The sequence below is a fragment of the Temnothorax nylanderi genome, unplaced genomic scaffold (genome assembly GCF_030848795.1).
Source record: "Temnothorax nylanderi isolate EJ_2023f unplaced genomic scaffold, tnyl_v1.0 TNYL_tig0012_pilon, whole genome shotgun sequence".
Taxonomy (NCBI): domain Eukaryota; kingdom Metazoa; phylum Arthropoda; class Insecta; order Hymenoptera; family Formicidae; genus Temnothorax; species Temnothorax nylanderi.
Window position 1 is genome coordinate 286542 of NW_027249074.1, and position 27479 is coordinate 314020.

The window sequence follows — 27479 nt, forward strand, 5'->3', positions numbered from 1 at the left end:
GGGACGCTTATATCTTTAATTTAAGCTCTCGACTTGGCGGCCATTGAACAAGCCTGCGGATTGGGGTTGGATACGGAAGAGCGGCAGTGGCGGTGGCGGCAAACGGGATGGCCGGAGGGAGGGAGAGAGGACGAGGGAGCGAAGAGGAAGAGGAGGAGTTTAGCGGGGGCCACACGCTGGCATGGATCGGGGGTGGTTTGTGGGTGCAATCGCGCTACGGTGAAGCTTCCCCGTGCTCCCCTGACACCCGTTACGTTAATTAAATACATTGTTGCGGGGACACAGACTCCTACTGTGTATCTCGAGCTTTATAGGTGCAGAGGGGCACCTTAAGTTAGCGGCGTTTCCGACCCCCTTCCGGTCCCCGCGGGAGGCCAGTCGCCAATGAATTTTCTCCGGGACCTTTGCCCGTTAATTCAAATGTTATAGACGCCCGGTCTAGAGTCGAGGCCGGCGTATTAATCGAAAGAGGTCGAATGGACTCCGCGGGTAGGCGATGTTAAAGACGTCGAGAGCCGACTATTTCAATAATTCACCGGTCGATTCGCGTCGAAAGCTTTGCTCCGCGATGGGGATTTTTACCACGAGGGTTAATTCGTTCTTCGAAAATCGAATTGAAACGTATTTGATAAGGTTTAGAAAGCCATCTCATCGTGATTTCTATTCGTTTATCATTTATAACAACTTAGCTGAATAAACAAGAGGTGAAATTTATTTAAAAAGACTGTAGCATTATCAAATTGGATGTCGGAATCTTTTTAACAGTGATTAATTTTTAATAATGTAATAGAGAAAGAATTATTAGCGTTCTATTACAGTAACGAAATAATTATTAAAAAAGCTCGGAAATCTTCGATGCATTCTGTTGCACATTGTACGTCACAACATTTAATTTTCATATTACATACGACTTTAAGAATGTCACCTTGGACAAGTCTTTTTACCTTATTTTACATTTATCGCATCACAACTAATATAAAACTGCAACATGAATATTCATGAGCATTTTAAAGTACTATAAATTATTGCACGATAAATTATTGCCAGTCAGGCCGATTCATACGTCTTAGTTATTTTAAATTACAATTTTCGGAGACCGGTGAAATTTTTCGGAGATCGGGTTTGAGCTTAAACGAATGCGTCGGAGAATTAAAATCACGATTTAATTATCATGGACCTGTTAACACGGGCGTCCGTTTCTGGATTTCCAGGTGTGGTTCCAGAATCGGCGGACGAAGTGGCGGAAGAAGCACGCGGCGGAGATGGCGACGGCGAAGCGGCGGCAGGAGGAGGTCGAGGGCGTCGTCGCCGAGGGTGAGGACGGTTGCAGCGATGCTGAGGCCGACGGCGGTAGCAGCGGCGGCGGCGGCGGCGGTGGCGGTGGTGGCGGTGGCGGCGGCGGTGGTGGCGGCGAGACCGCCGCGAAGAGGCTGCGAAGGGAGCTCGAACAGCAGTACAGGCATTGAGAACCGCCGGGGACGGCGGGGGTTGCCCGGGGACACGCGGGGGCGCGAAAAAAGGGAAAAGAGGGACGCGGAGGAGAAGGATAAGGCGTGGCCCGGGGGCGGCGCGTTCCGGAGGGTTCCTCGCGGCTTGTTCGGAGAACAACGCGCGTGTCGGCTCAGAAATGATCGTGGAACGACTGTACGGCGGCGGCGGAAAGAGAAAGAGAGAAACGAAGAAAGAGAAAGAGAGAGGGAGAAAGAGAGACGTTCGTTGCACGAGTGTGTGTGTCCGCGTGTCTTTCTTCGTGATTTAGCCGGACGCTTAACGCGGCGTCGCGAGTGACGTACGGGATGTTCGGGAAGTCGCGCGTCTTCTCCGTATCACGGGAAAGTACGAGGGAACGGTTTTAGAATTTTAATAGAGAGCCGATTGAGAATTTTGAGGCTCGCCGAGTCGATTCTTATTGAGTTACGGGCGTAACGTCGGACGATCTACGAAGGAAAGTAGAGAGGATTTACTTTCGAGTTAACTTCCAGGTGAATTTTTGCCGGAGCGAAATTTTAATTAGAGAAGTTTAATTGTCGTCGCCTAGTCTTTCGTAAGGAGAACTTGATTTTCCAAGATTATATTAAGGAACTCTGCAACCGCGAGAGGAAGCGCGCGCGATTTACGGGACGTCCGATATGTCTAACGTTCGTGAAACGGGGCGTAAGTGTTTCTCGCGACAATACCGTGTCAGTATATAGTCGACGACGATCGTGGCTCTTTGAAGCAAATAAATCTTTTATGGTGATTGCCATTAATTTTGAACGGTGTCAAACATTTCGTCCGGTTCTAACGGACGTTTCGATTCGCTCTGAAACATTGCGAATTGCGAAGCGTTGATTTTGTTGATGGCGGATTTGTCGGTGCTCGAGAACCAGTGATGGTTTAAGTAAGTATTAACGAAACGACGATCATTTAAATCGAAATTAAGCGCTACAATGTATAAAGCGAAATACCATTTATTTATTTATTTTTTATCTCGATAAAAAAAATTTTTTTATTATTATAAATATATTTATTATTATTTATTGTTGTGAATATTATTGTGAATATATCGCGATTATTAAATAGAGGAACATTTTCGTGAGTAGAGAGTTTCTTATTAAATAAAAATTTCGAGGCACAATAAATCTGCCATCCGACAAAATGACAATTGGAATCCGAATTAAGTCCCGTTGCCAAACTGATCTCTATGATAATTCGAAAGCATCGATAAAGACTACCGATTCGTCGCTGATCTCGAAATATGACGTCAAATCGCTCGACCAAATTGAGCGCGTTTATCGATCCGGAGACTTCAATTAATCGCGAGCAGTCACGATACCAATTTATTGTCATAAAGTGAGCTTGCTTTTGTGCGAGTACAGTAATATTTGTACGACTACTTTCTAACTATCTTGCTCCAGGAAATAAATACGAATCTAGTGTGTGGTAAATGCTAACGCAATCAGATTTGGTTGTCAAGCAAATATATCGTATTAAATACTTACATTTATGTTAAAATTTATACTTTTCCGAACGAGATCATCGTGAAATAGCATACGTGATAAATTAACGTCATTTTAAATAATCGTTAAATTCCATATCGATGAACTGAGAATAGAACTCGCGCGTGTCTATGTAGATTTAAAATCGGTTTGGCAGGCACAATCACATGACAGCTCGCTATGACAACACTTCTGTGTTGTTTGACAGGAAAATATAGCGACGTCCAAATATATCGTTAACCACCTTCTGGATCGCGACGTGTTACCATCCCCAAAATCTCTCGATCGCGTGTGCATATTTAGTCTGTAGCTGCGAGAGCTACATACGGAGGAATCGATAGGAAGGGTTTGCCGAGCTGCTTATGCGATGGCAGATTAGTCGCCGGGGGCTTTGTTATCCATCCGACAAACAACACACGGCAAATATGGCAAACAACGCACGCGACGTAACGTCAGCCCCCGTCAAGAAGGTGTTAATGGATAACCATAAATCCCAGGGCCCCCGGCAATCTGTACGTCGTTCTAAACTAGTCGACTCGTCACCGGGAAAAAGGCGCAAATTATTCTCCCTGATTGAATAAATAATTATATGCAAAAATGCGCTAGACTCAAAACGCCCCGAGGAAATTACTCGCCATTATGCCATAAACACGCAACTGACCGTTTTTTTTTATCGGAAAGCATTAAATATCGCGGATTCAAGGATGTGACAAAGGCATGTTGCTTTACAGGAGGATAGTGCCGTTTAACACCCGGCTTCGCGCTCGCGTGCCGCTTAATGAAACTATCTATTTGCCAAATATGAAAGATATCTTTCTAATTTTGCAACTTTCTAATCGTATGTTGAATGACGTCGAGGTTATAACTCAAATAACGCGAGGTGACAATTTAACCAACTGTACTGAACTAGTGATCTCGCTATCGACAAATAAAAATCGTTTGCCTCGGAAAAGAATTAAATTAATTTTAAAATTAATGTTATTTCCTGGAGAATTGAAACTCTGCAAAACAACTAAAAGCATTCCCTTGTTGGAAAAATTTTTAAATTATTAGAAAATTAATTCGTTTATCTTTGTATGATTTTATTCTTTACACACGGATATTTATTTATTTGCCTAAACTGCCAGCAAGTGATGGAGATTTTTTTATCGTTTTTAACCATTTTTAACCCTATAAATTATGGCAAAGTCACAGATCCACATCAAAAGAAAAGAAAATATATATCTGAGAGATAAATTATATACGTGAATTTTTTTAACACGTTCGAATGGACTTTGCGCGTCGACGGATCGCGCGAAAATGGACTTTGTATATTATGTAGATATACGATAAACGTGAATGTGATATCTAACGTATTTAATACGGCGTTCGGTCTAGGCGCGTAAGTGAAGTAAGTAGATATCGTCTATTGTAGACTAAAATAAAAAATGCAGAGGAATAGGAGAATATATATATATATACATACACACACAAATATATATATATATAAATCGCACGTGGCGTGCGATCTAAACTCGTAACTCTGGCTCTGTTTTTTTCAGCTGCACTTCCTTACATTTTCCGCATTTAAAATGAGACAGGTGTATATTCGGGCTTTCGGGGGGGAGGGGGGAAGAAGGGGAAGAAAAAGGAAATACAGTAAAGGAAAAGTGCAACTAAAAAGAACGAACCTTCTGTATTCTTGCCGCAGGTTAGCGCTAAATACGATTACGTGATCCCGAGCTTACGCTTGATGTAAAGACGTTATTTTAACAGTGTATGTGTACTTTGCTTTATACAGCATAGGAGATTTTATGGAGATTTTTATATGTTTTAGTAATTGTCTTCTAAAGTCCTCACATTGCGCGAATAAATATTAAGATGTCGTTTTAATCCAACATTGATCAAAGTGTAACTTTCATTATAATGTAACGTCTTTTTACGGAGAGATTAAGTATTAGATTTCTCATTTATTTCCGAAGCTTTTCTTCAGATTAAAAAGAAGAAAATAATTTCTTGCGTTTGCCTTTTGGTCTAACATGCGGCGGGAATGCAAACCGTAGAACTTGATAAGCGCTGTGTTCAGAAAGATTCGGCAGCAGGCAGGGTCCTGAAGGGGGCAAAGGGGTTTTCGCAGAAAAAAAAAGAGGAAGAACGCTTCGCTATTTCGCGCGCTGTGACTAATCGAGCGATCGTTTTCCTAAAAGGCGTATTCCTAAGTCTCTTGTAACGTCTATCGAGTATCCGACAACACACACACACATTGCTGTACAGTAAACCTAGGTGAATTGTTAATGGACGAGGTAGAGACAATCTGTATAAAATACTGTATAAATTATACATACGTGTTATCTATCGCTTGTGTATTATATCTCCAATTTAATAAATGGAACACGTATTATGGTATAATTGTAGAATTATATTATATATCTCGTAATGCGTTCACTTCATTTATCCCGTCCCGCCTCCCTCCTCGATTATCGCGTATACGCAATTTTCACAGCTCCGTGCATTGTTAAAAGCGTCGTAATCGATGCACGTTTTCATTCGATTAAAATTCATTTAGCTTTAAAAAACGGCCAAACATTCGTTTAATTGCAAGTATAACGAAGTTAGAGTAAAACACCGTTAAAATAATATTCTTTCATTACCGATGATAAATGTTATCGTACCAAAGTGGTAATTTCTTTTATTTCAGAGTCCGTTCAACTGGGATAGCGATCGAATTTCTCCATTTTGAAAAAGCATCATGTTATCGGATTAACGTCGCGCAATAAAGAGAATAAAGTTGATAAAGTTCGCAAGATATGCAAAATACGCGGTGGAGTCACTTACCGGCGATGACCTGCAGGTTACCAGATCCGTGCTCCCGAAAGTCCCGAACAGATTCTCCCAACCGATCTCCTTCCATCGACCTTTTTCTCTCCGTCACGCCTGAAAGTAGAAAATATGTTAGAATAAATTTTGCATTTTATTATTTACCACAATTATACATCGATATATACATCGATTACGACAGAGGTGGAAACGCTGCTTCCGGTATAACGCGCGAAACAAAACTATACGGAACAACGAAAATATAAATAAATATAACGGGCAGGGGGGAGAGAGAGATAAATCCTTTTATCTTAATACGTATGATGCGGCTGTCGAGCCCTTTTTGCTGTTTCTCGCGTGCAATTTTAACGCACGGGCGCGATATACTGTTAATCGGCACCTCCGTATTCTGATTAAATCGCGGTTACAACGCAATCTCCGCGTAACTCGCGCTATATGAAGCCACGTATCCGTGTCTGGCGAAATTATTTGCAACTTAGTCTTAGTCCCGGCGATTGCTGTAGTTCGTGAGCGCGCCCGGAGGAAGAGCATTAGCGCGCAATTAATCGGCCATCGCGAGGCAGAGAGGTAGGAAGGAGGGAGGGGAAGAGGGGGAGAGTTGAAGGAGGAGAGGTGGATGCAAAAAATTTGAATGGCGGAAGTGATTTCCTAGAACGAATTCCTAGAAGAACGCTCGCTTTTTGCGAGCGAGTGGCAAATTATCTGCCGCTTCAACTTTGCCGCAAAAGAATAAATATCTCGGCATTATGGCGGCATACGATCGTCGTATCGCACATCAACTTTTGCGTACAATGCCAGAAGTTTTAACACGCGACGAGTACAAGTGAATAAGATACTAAACACGCGCGTATTGTCTTTCTTGGATCGCTGCGCGCAAAATTATTTTAGACATTCAAGTATCACGGAGAGAATTTTTTGTTATATTTTACCCTTAATTCACTACAAATTTGGGACAGCTTGGCAACCAAGGAATTTTTGAAATATACAAGACATTTTACAAACAGGTGATAAATTACCAAGCAGATTGGTAAATTTTGAAAAATTATTGAAATTTTCTAGATATTATATTTTAGTAAAATTAATCAAACATATTTTATATTTTAATGTAATAGATATTAATACTTTTTATTATGGTAGATATTAATCGGAATAGCTCGCATAAAATTCTTGGTGGATACATGCATGTTGTCCCACAACTACTATGATTTCAGGGTAAATTCTAAAAGAAAATTCTCTCCGTATAAAAAAAAATCTCTCTTGGAGTGTTTACTATATTTATATGATTATTGATTTTATTTTACATTATATATTATTACGTTACAATATCTATATATAGCATATCTATACGCAGAACATTCCTGCGATATTGCGGGAACGCTGCAACATTGGGATGTTCAATGCCGCGTAGGTACCTATTAATTTACGTAAATATTGTTTAATTACTAATTCCGCTACTTTGCATTACGATCTTCGCGATTTGGAATCAATCTATCGGAACAAGACGAGTTAGAATAAGATGACTGCCGAGCCTTCGAAATTCCGCTCGGGAGCTTATACGATGCTCCGACGCGGAAGTTCAACGGGGCGAGACGCTTTCGCGGCGTAAAAGTAGCGGGGTATCTCGTCAGAGTACATCTCGCGATGTTATTAGATATTTACCTAGAAACGCGACATGGTTCGCGATCAGTAGCCGGATCCACGACGCATCGGAGCAGCAACAACCGCGCGAACTGGACTCACTAGACTCCGCCGAGCGCTCTTCGATCCGCCCGTCTCTCGATCCGAAACGCTCGACAAAATCACCGCGAGCGCCATCTGTGCGCGGCGTCGTCAACTACGGCTGATTTAAGCCTGACCGTGACTACTTGGCGTCGCGTAAGTAGAACAGCTCGATTATTCTCGCGCCTCTTTTTACCGGAAATTATTCTTAAGGCATTTTTAATTACATTATTAAATGTCAAGCCATTCTTAAAACATATTTAACTGCGTTATTAAATGTAAAATCATCATTGCCATCGACAATCTGCTTAGACAGTTTATTTAGTGTAAATTTAACACCAAATCTAACACTAAATATAATTAATTGAAAAATGCACAGCACGACGTCAATGTATTAAAAGCAAAAAAAGCGAGGAAATTTATTTTCTATTTATTTTCTATTATTCGCTATTAAATTTTAAAACCACAATTCCTGTAACTCATCATTTATTTCCGCAAGATCAGAAGTTTAGTTTCTCGAGGCGAATTCTCACATAATCCAACAATAAAACGTTTGACAAAAGAAAGCACCCACAAACGTTATTAAAAAAGTTGCCCTTCTAAATATCGAAGAGACTGGAAGAAACCCTCCTTCCGAGATAATTTTAAAGGCATGGCGCTCAGAAATAGTAATGTAATTGTTGACGATCGAAAGAGAGAGAGAGAGAGAGAGAGAGAGAGAGAGAGAGAGAGAGAGAGAGAGAGAGAGAGAGAGAGAGAGAGAGGAAAGAGAGAGAGGGAGAGAGAGAGAGAGAGAGAGAGAGAGAGAGAGAGAGAGAGAGAGAGAGCACGTGGCGAGTAAAGCCTCCTTCAATCGAAAGGGGAGAGTATCGAAGGGCGCGGCGCTTATACTCGCGAATCTCTCTCGCGTCTCGCGTCCTCCTGAGCTTATAAATTCTCGGCGAAGATCTACGCGCAGCCCCCGAGATGATTTTCCTTTTTCGCAGCGAGGGTTGGGGAAACGAAAGAAACACTCGTAAACAGACGGCGTGACACGCGCGTGACCCCTTCACCCTCGCGGCCTCGACGTATCGATTTCGGATAAGCACGGTGATTAATGTTAACGAGAGTTTTTGCGACTCGTAAAGTGTGTCGGCGACACGTAAACGCGCGCGATCCTTACGTCGCTCCCTTCTCCGCCCCCCTCTGCCCCCTAAGCTTCTCTCCTTCTCTGGGACGGGGGGTACAGCCCCCGCGCGGCGTATCGGCGCTGTAAATTTATCGCGGCGTTAAGGCGTTAATATTTGCCCGCCTTCTCGGGCGGCCGGGCCTTAAATCAATGGGAAATATTCCTAATTGGAATATGGAAAAAGTTGGGCCGAGCGCGCGCGCCCGCGACACGGCGACGACACGGGGGGGTGTAATACTCCCCCGGGGGAAAAGAGTCGCATTAAAGGATAAAAGAATATAAATCGTCCCCCGCGGAGGGAGTGGTGGGTCGGAGAAAAAACGGCGAGAAGTTTCCGATTAAGGCTCGGGATCGCGCGGGACGTGTATTGAACTACAGATTGGGCGGCGGTTATTAACGACGCGCGGAAAAAGTTGGGCACTTCTCTCGCGAGGGGTGGCCGATGCTAATTGCGTCGACCGCGGGGCGCGGGCTGTGCTGGCGCTGGCACGAATCGTATACGAGCGCGAATTCGCGGCGTGAGCGGGCCAACTTCGCCGAAAACATGCACGTCGATCGCAATGCGACAGTACAATTAATTAGTTAATTAGTATTTAATTAAGAAGAATGGACACGAATGGACAAGCGTGTCTTCGAATTTTATGTACGGTGACTCGCGAGACTTGGACAATTTAACTCTCACGTTTCATGGATCTTTTTATTAAATCGAAGATTGTTTTGTCTTTACTTCTAATTATAAAATTTAATTATTGTATTTAATTAGGCGTCAATTTATATTGCAAGATACTACTTATACATTCAGACTTTTATGAATTCGTAAAACTGGATTTTCTTTCGAATGCGTAGATGGAAGCTGATAAGAAAACAAAATAAGTACATAGTAGAACTAATTGGAAAAATATACTCGTTGGAAAAAATCTAATAAATTTAAAGAAAGGACGTATTCAGATAATATATTTACCGTAATAGAGATCGATGTATGTTAACTGTCATAAAATGCAATATGACGAGAAGAGTAGCATTAACACGATAAAAAAATAAAAATTGTCGTCTAATCTAATACGTTCTCACGTGAATGGAATAATAGCGAAATCAAAGTGAATAGCACAAGTGATAAAAGGAATTGTCTGATATACATCTCGTATTAAAGATATTTCATATCTATTAAAACAAAGTATTGACTCTTTGTTAAGTCTTTGCGAAATCAATGTCTAGAATTATATCAGACTGCAAGATGATTGAAGAATCGCGTGCTTAACACACGAGTCACTTCTTAGATGTTTTAATTGTATTAGCGTCCTTAAACGCGACACTGTGTGTGAACTTTTCGAATTTTTCGAATTCTTCGAAAATATTAGCACAGCATATCTCATGATCAAAGTATGGAGAGAGAGAGAACATTGCATATATGTTTTCTGTAAAAGAATTAGGAACAAATTTAAAGAAATAAATACGTTGCACAAAATTGTAATGATGTTATTGACGTTGTCCCTTGACATTTTAGATGTATATTACGCACCTCATGAATAATTATAATAATAATATAATCGTATATGGCAATAATAAATCAGTAACATGAGTTGCGTGATAAAACTAGCGAGCTCGCAGAATTTTTCTAATTCTAGCTTTTGCGAGTGCAAGTTGCTTTCATACTCTATGTCAATATGTACGGCAAAAACATATAAAATATTCGAGGATCGTTATATTATGCTATTTGCGGGAATATATTTATATACATAAATATATAAGCATAATTATACCAATATAATTATATACATAAATTACAAAATATTAATATAATTATATACATAAACGTATTGCCACCAAGTATGGAAGTAGCTTGTATTTGCAAAGACTGTATGCTATATATAGTCTTCATTGAAACACGATGATCTCTATATGAGGTATAGAAATATTATATTTGACTAATTATAAAATGTGATTTCTTTGGGCTGCTTGAAGCCAATAAGCTTACATATACACGCACACAATAGTTCGTACATAACGGAATCCTATTTAACTGTTTTTTTCTTTAAGAAGCGTACGTTTCAACGAAGCGTTTTGCTTCACGTACAAAATGGTCGTACGTTGTGACAATACTGGCAGCGCAGCGAAGAAGGCAGTTAGTGTGCTGCTAATCTATCTAAACCGCACGCGACGTATGCGTCTTGCCTATGGCTAAACGCTATTTATGACTGTTGAAACCATTTGTGCAAAATATGAATAAACAGAACATATTTTTAACAGATGGATTCCAAATTCGAATAAATTCTTCGAAAATGTTATCTAAATTGCTCAATAAGCCAAGGAACTATGGCCCCTTCCGCTTCGTTTTGATACAAAAGCAAAAATGATAATCCGACTGCAATAATGCAAAATGTCAAACGAATATAATATATAATCTGACTAATCTATCTAGGTATGTTAATATAATTATACAAAGCTATACACATATTTCAGTGAAATATTCTCGAGCACAAACTATGTTTTGCTTTATCTTTAAAGCGACAGACTGTAGAAATACAGAAAAATCGCCATACGTATATACATATTCTTAATGAATGCCAGCACCGATAAAGCTTTCAATATCGTCACAGCCCCTATACATTTTGCTCGCGCATAGGAGATTTATCATACAAAATATAATCGTTTAATATATCTACAGAGCGTTGAAAATCATATTCCTCCTTCCCTTAAGTAATATCACACTGAAGACTTTCGTCATAACTGGATCTTAATCACATCCTTGGCCGTGTCCTCATACTACATGATCGTATTTGGAAATGACGTATAAAATAACAAATAGGCACTCGTATTTTGAGACTTCACTTGGCTCGGCGACACCTCCGTGACAGTTTGATCATCATACTTGTACCATCTGTAAATATACAGACATTATCATTATAACAAAGTCATAAAAACTTGTCTCCAATGTTTCTAATGTAGATTTCTATCGAAAAATACTCATATTCTATAAAAGATTATTAGAAAAGAAATACTTAAAAAAAAATTAATGTTTAAGTCTTATTCTTTCGTAAATTTGTTTGGAAATGTAAATTCTTGAATTTCGGATCTACCATATAAATACTATACGCACTTATTTTGCGTAGCGTTTTTGCAGTACGCCGTGTAGTGACCACCGTCCATTGTTCCATAGTGATTCGATATCGCGTAAAGAGAGTAATTGTAATTACGGATATTGTTTGACATGATTGCGATCGTGTTCTCCATGACGAGGTACGGCTTCAAGTTGAATCCCGTGAGAGGAAAATCGACGGCGGTGTTGCGCTTTTCCAACCATCCACCGCTCTCGGCAAAGCGGTTCAAGTGAATCACGACGATGGGTGCGAGTTTGACGAAATCGAACTTCTTCGTCGCGTCGCGTGGTGTCTGGCACTTGGGACACTTCCATCCGCTCACTTTCTGTCCTGTCACAAACTTCTCCATGCAGTCCTAAAATAATAAAGCAATTTCATATGAGACATATAGTTGCCATAAAACGCTACATATCGTTTCAACTTATTTATTTATATTTATATTACGCTTACACATATAAGAAAAGAGGGAGAGAAAAATGAAAAAAATCATACCATTCAAGTATGATATACATATGTAATATCGTATTTTGTAAAATACTCACATTTAAAGAACACCGATTGGACTGAGATAAAGACATTGTTAAACTATTAAATGTCTCGTATGTAGTACTCGCTTGCTTGCAAGATGAACATGTAATAGTGGATCTCAATTGTCCGAAAAATAAATCCGATATTATAGATCTCTGAGAGTTCATCGCTTTGTCCCATTCTTTCTCCGCATTAGTCATTTCGACTGGAATATTTGCCTCCTGCAAGCAAAAGACATTTTTAGTACCTTAATATTCATTTTAATATTAATTAAATTTTCGTTGGAATGCTCATCGCAAACTTTTACCTTCTTAAGATCATTATGCATCCAGTCTAAAAGGAATGTGAGGAATTCGTGAGAGTCTTGTTGCTCGTAACTTTCAAATTGTAATTTGTATTGTCCAACTGCCGCCTGCAATGATAATAGTTCATGACAATTGTACAAATTGCATTGGCATTGATTTAAGAGTAAGGCCTATGAACGACTAAAGTACCTTTAGGTCGAGAGGAGATATACTTTTATACTGGCCTCTCCACAACGCTTTAATTACTTGAGCGACTTCTTCCACCACTTGGCCTCGCGTCATATTGTCATTATTCGTGTTGAGATCGTCGGCATATGAGTTATCAGTAAAATATTTCGCTAAGTTCGTCGTGTTACTCAGGCACTGAATGATGCTGTTCATGTAACAAGAATTGCCCAAATTCTTCAGGCCGGTTATGCCCGGATGCTGCAAGTACAAGGAGGCTATTTTTACGCTGACAAATCATGTTATCAATTGCGTATGATTGTGCCGTATATACACGACATACACACGCACACACCCACCGCGTGTTATGACAGGAGAGAGTACAGATACAGAATTTTGAAAGATTTCAACATTTAGATTTTACTTAACTCGTCTCTTATACGCGGTGCTCCACTTTAATCTTAATCGTCTGTTTAAATACCATATTTAAAACTTTAAAACAAACTTTTCGTATAAGGTGACAACTGTTAGAATTATTTTAGAAATCCAATTTTATAGAATTTTTACAATAAAAGAATAACTGCGCGAACAATTGATCCTTTCTCAAAGAGTGGAATTCACAGTTGCAGAACTGCGCGATTTGTTTTCCATATAATGTAATTAAGCGAGTGGTATATCGATTTATTTACATCAACATGCGGTGGTCAATCAAACCTTATAACGCACTTACTCTGACGCATTTACTCTGACGCACTTACGTATTTATGTATCGTATATTGACGTAAAGACCAATTTGCTATTTATTATTTCTTAATAGATGATATTTATTAGTAAGTTATTTTTTAATAAATGGCATTAATGAGTTATTTCTTAAAGCATGGCATTTAAAACATTTCATTAGAAAATCATGGACGAGCTTAGTATTCATTAAAATGTTCAAAGTTATGTTAGTTCCATGTAAAAAATAATTATATATAGTTATAAGTACAAATATTCAATTAGATACAATAATTTTTATAGGAACCAGAGATATACACTCAGCGGTTATTATAAATAAAAAAAGAATAATACCTTTATTTAATTTCTATATCATGTCAAATAAATAACTTAAATATTAATTTAAAATTGTTTTTCTACTATTCATTACCTTTTTAAAATAATTAAGCAATTGCAACAAAATAAATCTTCTTTGAAGATACACCATTGTCTCTATCATTTTTCATCACACCAACGAAAAATTATTTTATCACGAGATAGTAAGCATTGTACCCATATGAATGTTTGACTATATTATCGTGCATCAAATTACAATTAAACATTATATCCTTATTGCAAGCTCACGAGTGAATGAATCTTAAGCCGTAGCAGATATATTAATGTAATATAAATATATTAACGGACGCACACACACACACATACACACACGCATATATACACAACGGATTTTCTTGGACAATTAATATTTCATTATAATCAGTTTTTAATTGTAAGAAATGTCTCTTTATAGCGTAAAAAAAGATATCGCTAATACTTTTAGGAGGGAACACCTCTGACAGGTGATATCCCCGATCTGGCAAATGTTGCTCGGACACTGGCGCGTATTTGTCGTAGCACTAATCGTCGAAAGTTTGTCTGTGGATTGGATTGAGAAACCCCACGTATGTTGAGTCACTCCTCACGTGTACACGTGAGCGTACATTTATTTATTATAATTATGTTGCACGTGTTCTACGAAGATTCCTCGCGACAGAAATCATTATATACGTATCAATCGACTTAATGACTTTTATGCTATTTATCTGTTAATTTAAAAAATGTTCACTCTATATTTACAATTATAATGAGAAACTTATTTCGGTTTTAATGAGTTTCTTACAAATTACAGAGAATCTCTTTGGGAAAATATTACAAATACCAAAAATCAGAGGAAATATTTTAATGGATAGACATAACTTTAAAATCACAATATGTATAATTATTGTTAATGTATAATATTATATAAAGCTTACTATCTATTTTATTTTTACTATTGACAAGATACACTTTTCAAAAATAATGTGGGTTACAAAGATAATGATAAAATATCTTTCAAATAGTTTTTAGTCAAAAGGTTAAAGTTCTCTTTAAGGACAAAAACTATCATATTATATAGAATACTTTGTTGTATAAATATATGTGCAATATCTTCCTGAAAAACTACTCTGTAATATATTTGAAATTATATTTTATAATCTACATTACTAATTTTTGAACTGTTGAAGAAACGTTTAAAAAAATTTTAAAAGATTCTTTTCAAATAAAATCTCAATTATAATAACAGTACTAATTCATATTTTAATACTTGCATGAAGATTTTAAATAAAAGGAAATTAATTCCCGAATTTCAAACGTAATACCTAATATAAAATTAAACTGTAAAATTCCATGTAATTATGCCTAAGATCTTAAACTGATGTTGTGTTAACAGCGTTGTATTCCTATTCGCAAATTCCATTGTTATTATCATGCCGATATCACTTGCAGTTCAATATCATACACGCGACTTGTGCCAAGCCTTTTATATGAAGTGGAAGACCCCAACCCAACAAGAACCTAACACCACAAGCATTTTTGATCGTTTAAAACACGGACGTTCGTCTCCAATGTCGCGAAAACGGATGTAATGAAAGCGAAAGCTGTGACAATATTCGTATGTAAGATCGATATTAGCAATTTTGCCGGAAAGCGCCCGTACAATCTTGTCCGAATAAGTACTTACAACAGTGCCGTGAATAGGGGTCATTCGTTCCTCCCGATTTCCCCAACTAAGAGGAGACACTTTGATGTTCTCATTCCCAATTCCCAATCCATTTTGATTGCGAGACGAAATATGTGGCTTAGAAGTTCTATCTATCTGAGGTGTTTTACGATCTCCCAACTAATGGAATTATGTAATTATGCGATTGCTATTTTAAATAGATAAACAAAAAAAACGGATTGATTGTAAGATTGTAGCGCGAAGTTCTTCGTACCTGTAGTAGATTTGGACTTGAATAAGAACGCTCCAAGCCGGTGTTAATGGGTGAACCGTCCGTCTTCAAGGGTTCCTTGTGAATGTCACTGTCGTTTTGCTTTATTATCTCCTTGTGCTCTCTTTGGAAAAGATCTCTACAATCACACAACATAATATGAATGAAATCGAGAAATGGACTCGGTTGCAAAGTGTAATTTTAATAATGTGATACAAGTCATTGATAAAAATAGACACAAAAAATAAACCATTAATGATTCGAGAATAAAAATAAATATTATTAGTCCAAACATGATAAAATTCACTTATTTAATCATTTTCATTCGATTCACTAGCTTTCGTTCACATGCGACAACAGTAAAATAATATGGATAGAATAGGAATCAGTAGCCTTTCTTAGCTTTCTTCTTTCTTCTTAACTATTTAGGAACTATATTTCATGTCCTCCTACCCCCAAAATAATTTTCCATTTTTCCAAAATTACTAGTAATGAAGTACCTGTCTGTCCTTGTAATTAAGGACATCTGTTTGAAAAAAAAATGTCTACTTGTCGTCGTTCATTTTTAAATAAATTTTAATAATAAATTTTAGCCTTAGAGAGCTAAAGTCTACTTTAAGAACAAAAGCCCTGATTAGGGCTGCGTTCGAAATCATCACTCGTTGATGTGCTTCGGTGATTTCAGTGGAGAAGTAGTAGAGGTACCGTGTGCTTTCGGGTGACGTTTCCGGACAGTAGCTAACAAACCGTCTCACAACGAGTCCTCTTGCTTTTTCCGCGAATGATCCTGTGACACTCGGTGTGATTCTCTCTACATTTCCGAACGATCTCACTCGAATGCACGTACCTACACACCAGCTTTTCCGAACGGTTGTCTATTAGAAACACACCAGTGAGTGTTTCCGAATGCAGCCCAGCTAATGGGCATTATGGACATTATGCTTTACATATAAAAGTTTCACCATTGAAGTTAATGGCGAAAATTTTCACATTTCCGCCCTAGGAAAAAAAGATTCCTAGGGATCCCCCTGGCGATCGATCGTGTATCTTTTTCCTTAGAACGGAAATGTGAAAAGTGAAAATTTTCGCCATTAACTTCAATGGTGAAAAATTTCATATGACTATCTCTTTCTATTCAACATCAATAGAAAGAGATAGTTACATGAAACTTTTCACTTTTCACGTTTCCGTCCTAAGGGAAAAGATAAGTACATCGACCCCCATAGAGTTTATCTTTTTTACTCCACATTAAAAGGAAAGAGATAAACTCTGAACTAGTGCAGCCAGTTCAGCAATAGAAAACAGACCCATTGTTTCTTATTGCACAAAAGAATTTCTTGCGAATTTTTTATTAAACAGACTAAATTTGTGATACATATAAAGAGGGAAATGCTTTCTGCACAGTAAGAAGCAATGCGGTAGCTGATTTACCGCCTGCTAAAATAATAGATGCGTAAAAAATGTAATCGGTTACCGCGTTACCGATGGTTTGTACTAGAGTCCCTCTAATCAGAGTCTGTCCATACAGTAGCAACTTTTGATTGGTTCGCCATTTCTTGGCAAAAGCAAGAGGAACAGAAAGAGAAAAAGATATAAAAGAGAAAAAAAAGCGATATAAATGTATATCGCTCTCTTTCTCTCTTGTATTCTTCTCTCTCGTAGAATTTTGCCAGAATTGCAAGTTGGCCAGACTCTGATTAGACTCTAGTTTGTACTAACCCCTTTTTTCTATTATTATTAACACATTGATTGCTGAATTAACTTAATCAACTAAGTGGCAATTTATAGATATATAAATGTCAACTGTTTGCCAATTTGATTTTTTAAGGTAAAAAAATATTATGAGCTTTTTGCGTGTAATAAAAAATAAATATAATTAAGTAACATATTAACATGTTAATATAATGGCCAGTCTACAATGAGTCGTTAGTCGTTAGTCAGATGTCGGAAAAGAGTCGGAAGAAATAGTCATAAGCGTATCGTAAGGCAATCGGAAGTCTGTAATCGGTGATCGTAAGAGATGGCATTTGGCCAATCGCTTACGATCGCCGATTACAGACTTCCAATCGCCTTACGATACGCTTATGACTTTTTTCGACTCTCTTCCGACATCTGACTAACGACTAACGGCTCATTGTAGACTGGCCATAAAAATAGCATCGAGAATAAAGCTGTACAATGACATTCAATGTGTCAAAATATATTAAGACTTTCATACAATATAAATAAAATATGTATATATATTTACTCTTGTAGTTTTTTTCTTCTGGTTTCAATGTCTTTGATTTTATTCTTTAGAGAAAAGAGAGCAAGTTCAAGATTTTTCTTCTCATTGTCCTCAGTGGCATTATAGTTTATTGTACCCGCTTCGTTCAAATATGTCTTATACTCATTTTCGATTTTGAGGTACATTTTGTGCTGTAACATAAATGATAAAAATTGAACATTAAATTTATCACATGATTTATAGTTCTTGCGCGTTGTGTAGCAGTCAACAAATTGAAGCGGATTATCAAAAATAAATGAACAAGTACCATATCCTCCAATTTCACTATCAGAGATTTTATATCTGCTCGCAGATAGTTCTCGTCACTGGCACTGTACTTATCCTCACGCTGCGAATGAAGCTCGTATTCTTGGCAAAACAATTCGTTGGCAAGCTTCTCTTTCGATTTCGCCAGTTCATTCAACTCTTTCATAAATCTTAAGACTTCCTTACATCGTGGATCACACGTCTTCAAGGTGATTGGTTTACTACTGCGATCAATCATCGGTTTCACGCTCACGTTTTGTAACACTTTATTTGACCTTATCCTAGGCCGAGATAACACTGGACTTTCAGGACTATCCAATTGTTGCCCAGTCACACCGTCGCCCCGAGACGGCCGTTTGTCGTCAATTGATATCGTTACCTGAGTAACGAAATTCTTGGATTTGTTTGGAGAAACTGTGTCATTGATGTTCGATTTGATATGCCTGGATATCGCTGATTTGTTGTCACCATGATCCATTTCCACGTCGATGTTCTTGTTATTCAATTTCTTCTTTCTTATTCGCTCTTCTTCCTCATTAGAGTACACTGCGGACAAATCTGGATATTCAAATGTCTCCAAAATCTCATTCTCGATATTGTTGATATTTGGTATTTGGATATTGGGATTCGTTGTAAATGCTGGATACCGCTCCAGCCATTCCTGATAGCCACCATTCAGAATCTTAATCTTATTATGCTTTACACCGGGATCCCATTTCTCGAAAATCTCCTTCAATATTTTTACATGAACACACTGTGCCAGAGTCTCTTGCGTAGCATTCCAGTCTAGCAAGACTAAAATGTCTATGTCCTGTTCTGATCGATTAACATATAATTCACGCGCATACGTATCTTTTGGGAAACATTTTACAAAGGAATTACCCAGTAACCTACAAGCAAAAACCCACCATAAAAAATTAATATACATTAAGAGACCCGATAGAATTGAAAGATAAAAAATCATAGGAAAGATTGCAGGAAAATGCCTCGCTTACCCTTTTTTAATTTCAGACTGTGAAATGTTAATACATCTCTCCGACAGTATCATGGAACTTTCATAATGGGCCTTCAGCCTAGTATCAATTATCAAAAATCTAACACCTATCTTTTGTATTAGATAATATAACTGATCGCACGATATAAACTGGTCACTATCGCTACACAGACTTATATATAAGGGTTCTTCCGTCGGTATTTCTGGCAATTTCAATCCAATGTCGCTATTCGGCGCGTCCAACTCATTCGTCTCTACCTCCATTTTTTCCACCGTATTAATTTGTTTCTTCGAATTAAGCTCATAGCGTACTTCTAATTTTTGCTTCATGTCTGCAAGTATGTTTTTCACTTCATTTATCTAGAATATAAACATTCATGTATTCCACCATCTGTACGACACACGTCGGGCTGGTTAGTTGTAGAAATACAGGTATACTTCTTACCTGGTCGACGGTCATCTTCGTAGCAAAGGAATAGACCGACCTGCCATCCTTAACGCGAGTTCTCCTCAGCCACTCGACCGAGTCCAGCCACCTCTTCAGCATGATGTAAGCGGTCTCGTCGTCCCCTTGCTTCTTCGCCAGATCGGACTTCTCTCGCATAGCGGGGAGCCTCTGGTACACGTTGCGCGGCTCCTTACCCGCAAAATTGATCTTGGCCTTTTGCAGGAGATCGTTGACGCAGCTGAACTTCAAATTCGTCGCGTTGGACATGCTGCCGGCCGTCGTGACGTCGGATTCTCAGCGCGAGGTCGGGGGGACCGCCCGGCATCCGATGCAACGCACACGGCGCAGTTCGCTGTCAGTCAAAGGGCAAACGTTAATCGCCTAATCTACTTAGGACCGCGAGACATAGCAGCCCGGTGGCGATTCGGACGGAGGCGGGATATATCGCCTCGGCGACGTCGCAGGGGCGCGCGGGATGCTATCGATCACCGCGCGTCGCCGTCACGTCATCGAGGAGGGGAAGACCTCTCGCGACGTCCAACAACAGACGGAATCCTGGTCCTCCTCGCGTGAATTCGCACTCCGAATTGCTCCGAATGACTTGGAATGACTCCAAACTACCGAAGTCCGAGCAAAAGTACCTCACTACGGTACTACCTACTTACTACGCCTGGTCCACCGGTTCCCTGTGGTTCAAGGTGCGCCCAAGAATTGTAGATGTCAGCTGCGCCGAGAAGTTAGCTCGTCCGGTTGTGGATAACAAGCGACGTCAGCGACGATTGTCCAATACGGCAACTTCTCGCGAGGCAAGGCGCACCCTTAGGGCGAAATCTCAATTGTGTTCTGTCGCGCGACAAATTTTTCGAAATGCTATTGGCTACAGGATAGAGAATTCCGGAGACGCGGAAACTTTATAATTCCGTAGCTAATTGATATATTTGACGAATTTGCTGCACGACAAATGAAATTATCGAAGAGAAAGTAATAGAAAATAATATGAGATATGAAATATACTGATAATATTGAAAATCTTAAGTATTAACATTGCTAAAACATCGCGTTTTCTAATTCTTTAAACTAAAAAAAAAATAAAAGATAAAAGTTAAGTTAAACCAAGATTAAAGTTAATCTAAATTTGACAATTTTTTATTAAATTTTATCCATATTATTTGTTTTATAGATATACTTATTATAATATAATAATAATATTTATATATACAAACTATATTTAATTAAATTTATTTTTTATTAATAAACTGCGTAAATACTGCTCACTAAAGCTGGCCACACACACTTTTTCGTAACAGTAACAGTAGGATTTCGACCAATCGCGTTGCTCGATTCGGGAACGTACGGCCGTACGTTTCCGAATCGAGTAATGCGATTGGTCGAAATCCTACTGTTACTGTTCCGAAAAAGTGTGTGTGGCCAGCTTAAACCATGTGTTTGAAAAATACAAACGTAATTAGCCTGAAAATGGCGAAGGATGTCATTAAAATGTTACTAGACACTCGATATAGATTTCGTACTGTGTCCAGTGATCGGAGCACAGGTTGTAGAGACGTTTAAAAGGCGCTTCTTCTGGAGTATCGTACGAACTACGCTCCACTACGCTCCGTACGATGACTCATGGTGATATATAGCAGCGATTTTTGGAACTTTAGCCTCGCTGAGACATTTATATACACAGATACAAATATCGATCTCCTATAGTCGGATAGTCGTTTCAATATTCCAAAGCGCGTTCCGCCTGATACTCCACGCGTGTGCATCTTTTCACGATTGACATCGTCGCCAAGTAGCAGTTGACAGGATGGACGTCCTGAACAAGCTTCGCAACACAGTCAGCAACACTATCAGCAATACCGTCCAAAACACAGCGTACGGTCTATCGCAGCTGTCCAGCGTTCTACCTGGCAATCCAGTCACCAGGGAGTTCGAGGCGACCGCTCACGTGGCGAGCGCTGGGCCGGGATTGTTGTGGAAGATCTACAGCGGCTACAAGAAGTCCACTAAGCAAGAGGCAGCTATTTTCGTTTTTGAGAAGCGCATGCTGGAGAGATGGTCCGCCAAGGCAGATCGGGAGCTTGTGCTGGAGACTCTGAAGCGAGGCGTGATGCAGTTAACGAAGTTGAGGCACCCGCAAGTTCTGACTGTGCAGCATCCACTCGAGGAGTCGAGAGACAGTCTGGCGTTTGCGACCGAGCCAGTGTTTGCTAGTCTGGCTAATGTACTAGGTAGACGATACATAAATTTTGTATTATCTGTTAGCACATCAATTCTATACTGTTGCAAAGATTAAATTCAATTGCGTGTTCTATCTGAATCATAGAGATATAAGACTAGAGTGCGAGAGTTATATGCTAGCACGTAAGAGGCTGCGGTATAGGAATAGGAAAAGAAAGCTACATATAGGCCCATTCTGTCAGACAAAGACAGAAGGGGCCCATATGCAGCTTTCTCTTTCTATTCCTATATCGCTTTTTCAGCTCGCTTGCTTTTCATTTTATTCTTATATCTCTATGATCTGAATTCACTTAGTATCGACAATATTTACATATGAGATACATATTGCAGGTAATTATGAGAATATACCTCAACCGACTCCAGCAAACTTGAAAGACTACAAGCTGCATGATATAGAAATACGGTATGGATTGCTGCAACTGGGAGAAGGTCTGGCGTTTTTACACGGCGATGTAAAACTGTTGCACAGGAATTTGTGTCCAGAATCGATTGTTATGAATGTTCATGGAGCTTGGAAGATATTTGGTTTTGACTTTTGTGCCTTAAATCAAAATTCAGATAGTAAACAGGTACGAGCTTCGTCAAGTATATAAAGATAAGCATCAAGTATTAAGATAAGCACAATTGTTGGCTACGTCTTAATGCGATAAATTGAAAAACAATATGCAGTTATACTGTCTATATTTTATAAACCAAAAATAAATCTAGCAATTATTAAATTATGTATTTACGAACTAAATATTTGGGTCAATTACTGTATTTTGCATTATTTTTTTTAATTGCAGCCAACATGGTCTTACCTGGAATATGATTCTACGCTCCCGGCGGTTGTGCAACCTCATTTAAATTATCAAGCACCCGAGTGCGTATTAGCGAGTAGCAATGGACCACCTAGCGATATTTTTGCCCTGGGCATGCTGATATATACGATACATTCCTCGGAACATCAACCGCTGCTAGAATCTCACAATGATTTAGGAAAATCCCGACGTTTCTTGGAAAATTTCAAAGGAACTAATGTCTCGGCAAAGCTTCTTCCAATCCCCGAAAGTCTAAGAGATACTGTAAAACTCATGCTAAGTCATAGTCCTGAATTGCGATTAGATGCTCATCAATTTATCAAGGTAGTCTATTTGTTTTTTCTTTAAGTAATTTATTTCATGTGAAATGCAAAGAAAAAAATGTATTTAAGATAATTAAGAATATAAAAAAGGAATTCTAAAAATAATGATATTTACTCCATTGTTATACATTGTTGTAGATCGAATACTTCACAGACATTGGCGTTAAGACGTTAAATTATTTGGACAAGTTATTCCAGTGGGATAATCTCCAAAAGTCGCAATTTTACAAAGGTCTTCCACAGCTATTAAAACAGTTGCCACACAGAGTTGTGCTACATAGAGTATTACCTGCACTCTACAAGGAATTAGTTAATCCACCTATGATACCGTTTGTATTGCCGAGCATATTGCAAGTAATGGAGGTTACCGAAGTAGAGGAATTTCGAGAACATATCCTACCTAATCTGAAACCTGTTCTTGCTTTAGAAGACCCGCCACAAGTAAGCATGCATTTTTCTACAGGGCCAGTAAAGTAAGATGTATAATAAGTTAAAAATAATGATGATAAAATATTTGTGTAACGAATATAATGTATTTTTTTTATAGATCAGTCTGGTTCTTATGCAACAAGTAAATTTATTATTGAAATTGTGCCCCACGGACGTCATTAAGACCGACATAGTGCCTATGCTACTGCGTGCACTGGAATCCGAATGGGAACAGCTCCAGGAACTCTGCTTATCGGCCCTGCCGAATATAGTGACGATGATCGAGGGACCAGTCATAAAAAATTCCATACTTCCACGGATGAAAAAGATATGTTTGTCACCGGGAAAGAAATCTACTAGTCTTGGAGTACGCGTTAATTGCTTACTGTGTCTCGCGAAAATGCTGCCGAGTTTCGATCGCTGGCTGGTATTCGATCAGATATTACCATTCCTTCAGGAAGTTCCTCATTCTGGCGAACCAGCAATTTTGATGGCTATTATAGGTAATATTTTTAAGATAATTTTACATTTATTGCAGTTTGTCCAATTTCGTTCCGAAAAAAAGTTAATAAAAATATTTTTTTTTATGTTGCCAGGTATTTACAGAATGTTGCTTACTCACGGTAAGCTAGGTATGGGCAAAGAAATATTGGCAACGAAAGTACTACCGTTTCTGTTGCCTCTCTGCATAGAACAAAATCTTAGCATGACACAATACGAGGCACTTTCCACGCTAGTCGTCGATATGATAAATCGAGTAACCAGCGAGCATCGAGAGGCATTACGACAATTGGATGCGGTGCGCCGGGAGACGCAACAACTCGATCAGGCACTTTCTCAAGTGACGTCGCCCACTTTTATGCAAAACAACAGTCTAAGCGACATTAATCTATCGCCTCAAGTTCTATCCCCGAACGCTAATACTAAAACAGTAAATATTGAAAATGGATTAACCATCGAAGACAAGTACAGGTTTGTCTCAGCTATTTTCAAAAATTTCATATTTTACTCGACATACTAATTGCTATTTACATTTATTTCTTTTCAGATTAATTCAACAGCAAGAAACGCATCAAAGATTGCAGTCTCAATCTATGTTGACTCCTAAAGCTGCACCACAACCTGTAAAGTCGCAGCCAAAGGATTTAACTGCGACTTTGTTAAAAAACAATCTAGACGAATTAAATCTGTCTATGTCAAGATCGACCATGTCACAACCGGATTACTCGGCTACTAAAAATGCATATAAATATAACGACATTGGTCTAACGCAATCGCAATTTTTAACATCTCCAACACTTAATTCGCAAACAACATTGAATAGGCCAATGAATTGGAATTCCAATGGAATGAACGCGCCCATGAACTGGAACTCGCCACAATCTACCTTGATGTGGAACTCTATCATTCCCCAGAATAATGTAAATTTTGCAGCACAACCAGAAGTTAAACCAAACTTAAACTTTCCTGGAACTTTGCAACCTCTTTTGTCGCCCACTAATATGCAAACCAATACGAACAAACCTAATTCATCCACGCAAGATATCATGGATTTGCTTAGTTAATAGATTTAATCCTAATACAAAAGATAATGCCGATTGGACATCACTGGTAAAGGAATCATATACCAATACGTTTCTTTGTGGGTCTCTTTTAAAAATATTTTTACACTATGTCGTCAAGTTTTAATTGTTCTGCATAATCATTTCAGCAAGAAATGATTAATTCAGTATGGATATACTGAAAGATGTGAGCTGTTACTGAATTGTGTGGAGCATCACCAAATATATCAAATTATAAGAATCGAAGACCGAAGCTAACTAAGTTTCGAAGAGAAGTTTCTAAGAACAGAATTGAAGAAGCCAAGTTGTTATTGCATTACAATGCTGACAGAGACCAGTATCATTTTTGAAATTAGAAAGATGAAACAAAAGAGACAGCTACATCGTTAGCGATATAAAAACGCTGATTGTAAAAACAGTGATTGTAATACATATTCTCTAGCGTGATTTCTGACAGCATTATCGAAGATGAAAGTCACGTTATATAATAATCGCAAAAAGAGAAATTAATCATCCTTTGTATTAGCACAAGCAATCAAAGATTGCAATATTAGATGAATATTAAATAATTTTAGTGTATATTTTATATTGAGGCTGTTTAGCGTAAAGTAATTGAATTGCGGATCTTGAGAAATCTTGGAGAACAAAAAATTATTACCGAAGAAAAGGATGTTCACTTACAATTTGCAGAATTAATATGCTTATACAATGTTTTCGAAAATAAAATGCTTGTTTTCGCAATATTTTTTTGTCTCCAGCACTTAAAATGTATGATCGGACATTATGCGGTTTTATATAAAACTTGTCATACATATATATATATATATATATATATATATGTATATATATTCCATCTACATTTCTTATTTTAATAATGTTATTGATAACTAGAAAAGTCTATATGTGTTGTAACTCTTCTTTAAATTTTTCGTTAGTTCTATTGTATACTTCCTGTTTTAATATTTATGAACCATTAAATAGATATATTTATAAAGATGTTCAGAATCGACAAATGCTATATAAATAGAGTGATCTTTCAGATAACATTAAACCGTACGCTAAGTATGAAACTAATTATAAGTTACTACGAACGCTAAAAAGTAGTAACTTATTTTAATGTGATAATAAAGTGGAAGTCACAGTCTTTTATACAGAAACGCATGTTTTTATCGTGATTTAATTCGCCATACTCCCTAACGCTTCGATGTATATATAACTTGCCTGCAGGATTAAGGAAAATCTTAATGTAAGAATTATTTAATAAAGATATTGCTCATTCAAATGATCCAGGAGGATTGTGGACCGCCGTTTCCATTCTATATTACGAGATTTGTAATAACGGATCGTATGTATATATTAATCTGTAAACTGTATTAACATGATTATCATCTACTAGCATCTACTTTTATTGTAATATATCATCGTACTGTCAAGCTTTGCAGAAACAAAGTTTATTTTATAATATATTTCTGTATGAAATGATCAAGCGTTGTATGTTACGAATGGTCAAAATAATGCATTTTATTCAAAATTCTGTGTATGCAGAGTTACTACGTAAATCTCTACGTATGTTACTGTACGTAAATCTCTTTAGTCCTATGTGCAATTGTTATTTTGAAGCAAGTGTATTTGTGTGAAGTTACAAAAAGAAAAAAGCGAATTGTACGTACATATTCATTTGTAATATTATCCTGGATCTGTTTGTTGTTTATTTCGTTGTTATGTACGATTGTTAATAATTGCTGTTTGAGTCTAATAAAAACTGCTTGAAATGTTGCTGCTTAAACGCTTAAAATGTTTCAACTTATAGTCGCCTTTCCTTCTTATCCATTATTAATCGCATGCAAAAATGTGTTTTTAACAAAAACTCGATTTTATAATTATCTATTATTTAGTAGTTGAAATTCGTGTGCAAAGATCAACAATTTTTTGTACGAATAAACCGGGCTAACTATAAGAACCAGCGCGGTAAATGATGCGCGAAAGTTTTATTTATATATTTTTATTTTACATATTTTCCAACCTTTGACTGCGTGCCGACTAGATTTGTCAGACTTGAAACACAGCTCCGGTTGGAGTAGTAAAATCCCCCCCCCCCCTACACCTAATTAAATCGATTCGATTTAATTTTTGATGCTATATGCATCTAAATAACTGTAAAGAAATCATTACGAAAAATATTACCTCAGCCAGGGTTGACACCCTATTATGTAATATTTTTCGTAATGATTTCTTTACAGTTATTTAGATGCATATAGCATCAAAAATTAAATCGAATCGATTTAATTAGGTGTAGGGGGGGGGGGATTTTACTACTCCAACCGGAGCTGTGTTTCAAGTCTGACAAATCTAGTCGG

The 27479-nt window shown here is 38.0% G+C and overlaps 3 protein-coding genes and 1 long non-coding RNA gene across 8 annotated transcripts in view; 2 read left to right on the forward strand and 2 right to left on the reverse strand.

Moving 5' to 3' along the window:
- Window positions 1-5394, forward strand: part of Hgtx (HGTX homeodomain transcription factor) — a 39594-nt gene extending 34200 nt beyond the window's left edge. The window contains exon 4 of the mRNA XM_071697383.1: window positions 1212-5394. Within this exon, the coding sequence (XP_071553484.1) occupies window positions 1212-1466 (255 nt within the window). The 3' untranslated portion in view covers window positions 1467-5394. The remainder of the gene's footprint in view (window positions 1-1211) is intronic.
- LOC139767778 (uncharacterized) overlaps window positions 1-8285 on the reverse strand; it is a 47534-nt gene extending 39249 nt beyond the window's left edge. Inside the window, exons 1-2 of the long non-coding RNA XR_011717221.1 lie at window positions 7455-8285; window positions 5793-5891 (exon numbers count right to left, since the gene is read on the reverse strand). This is a non-coding gene — a long non-coding RNA (uncharacterized lncRNA). The remainder of the gene's footprint in view (window positions 1-5792; window positions 5892-7454) is intronic.
- Window positions 8286-10133: 1848 nt separating this feature from the next.
- On the reverse strand, window positions 10134-20538 carry LOC139767777 (uncharacterized). Of its 5 annotated transcripts, none has more exons than XM_071697385.1 (12): window positions 20427-20538; window positions 19759-20113; window positions 19315-19673; window positions 18321-19209; window positions 18035-18204; window positions 15790-15925; window positions 15537-15695; window positions 12803-13039; window positions 12616-12720; window positions 12323-12529; window positions 11780-12135; window positions 10134-11560 (listed from the first exon to the last, which is right to left on the reverse strand). In XM_071697385.1, exons 2-12 carry the CDS (start codon window positions 20026-20028, stop codon window positions 11446-11448), a joined length of 3003 nt encoding a protein of 1000 aa, XP_071553486.1. In that variant the 5' UTR covers window positions 20029-20113; window positions 20427-20538; the 3' UTR covers window positions 10134-11445. The 5 variants fall into 5 exon arrangements, with proteins under 5 accessions (XP_071553486.1, XP_071553487.1, XP_071553485.1 ...); XM_071697386.1 differs by lacking the exon at window positions 20427-20538 and adding an exon at window positions 20287-20412; XM_071697384.1 differs by lacking the exon at window positions 20427-20538 and adding an exon at window positions 20287-20412 and having other exon boundaries at window positions 19759-20209.
- Window positions 20539-21243: 705 nt separating this feature from the next.
- Window positions 21244-26898, forward strand: LOC139767779 (SCY1-like protein 2). Its single transcript, XM_071697390.1, has 7 exons — window positions 21244-21998; window positions 22339-22577; window positions 22794-23132; window positions 23270-23572; window positions 23679-24063; window positions 24157-24532; window positions 24609-26898. Exons 1-7 carry the CDS (start codon window positions 21575-21577, stop codon window positions 25123-25125), a joined length of 2583 nt encoding a protein of 860 aa, XP_071553491.1. The 5' UTR covers window positions 21244-21574; the 3' UTR covers window positions 25126-26898.
- Window positions 26899-27479: the final 581 nt, after the last annotated feature.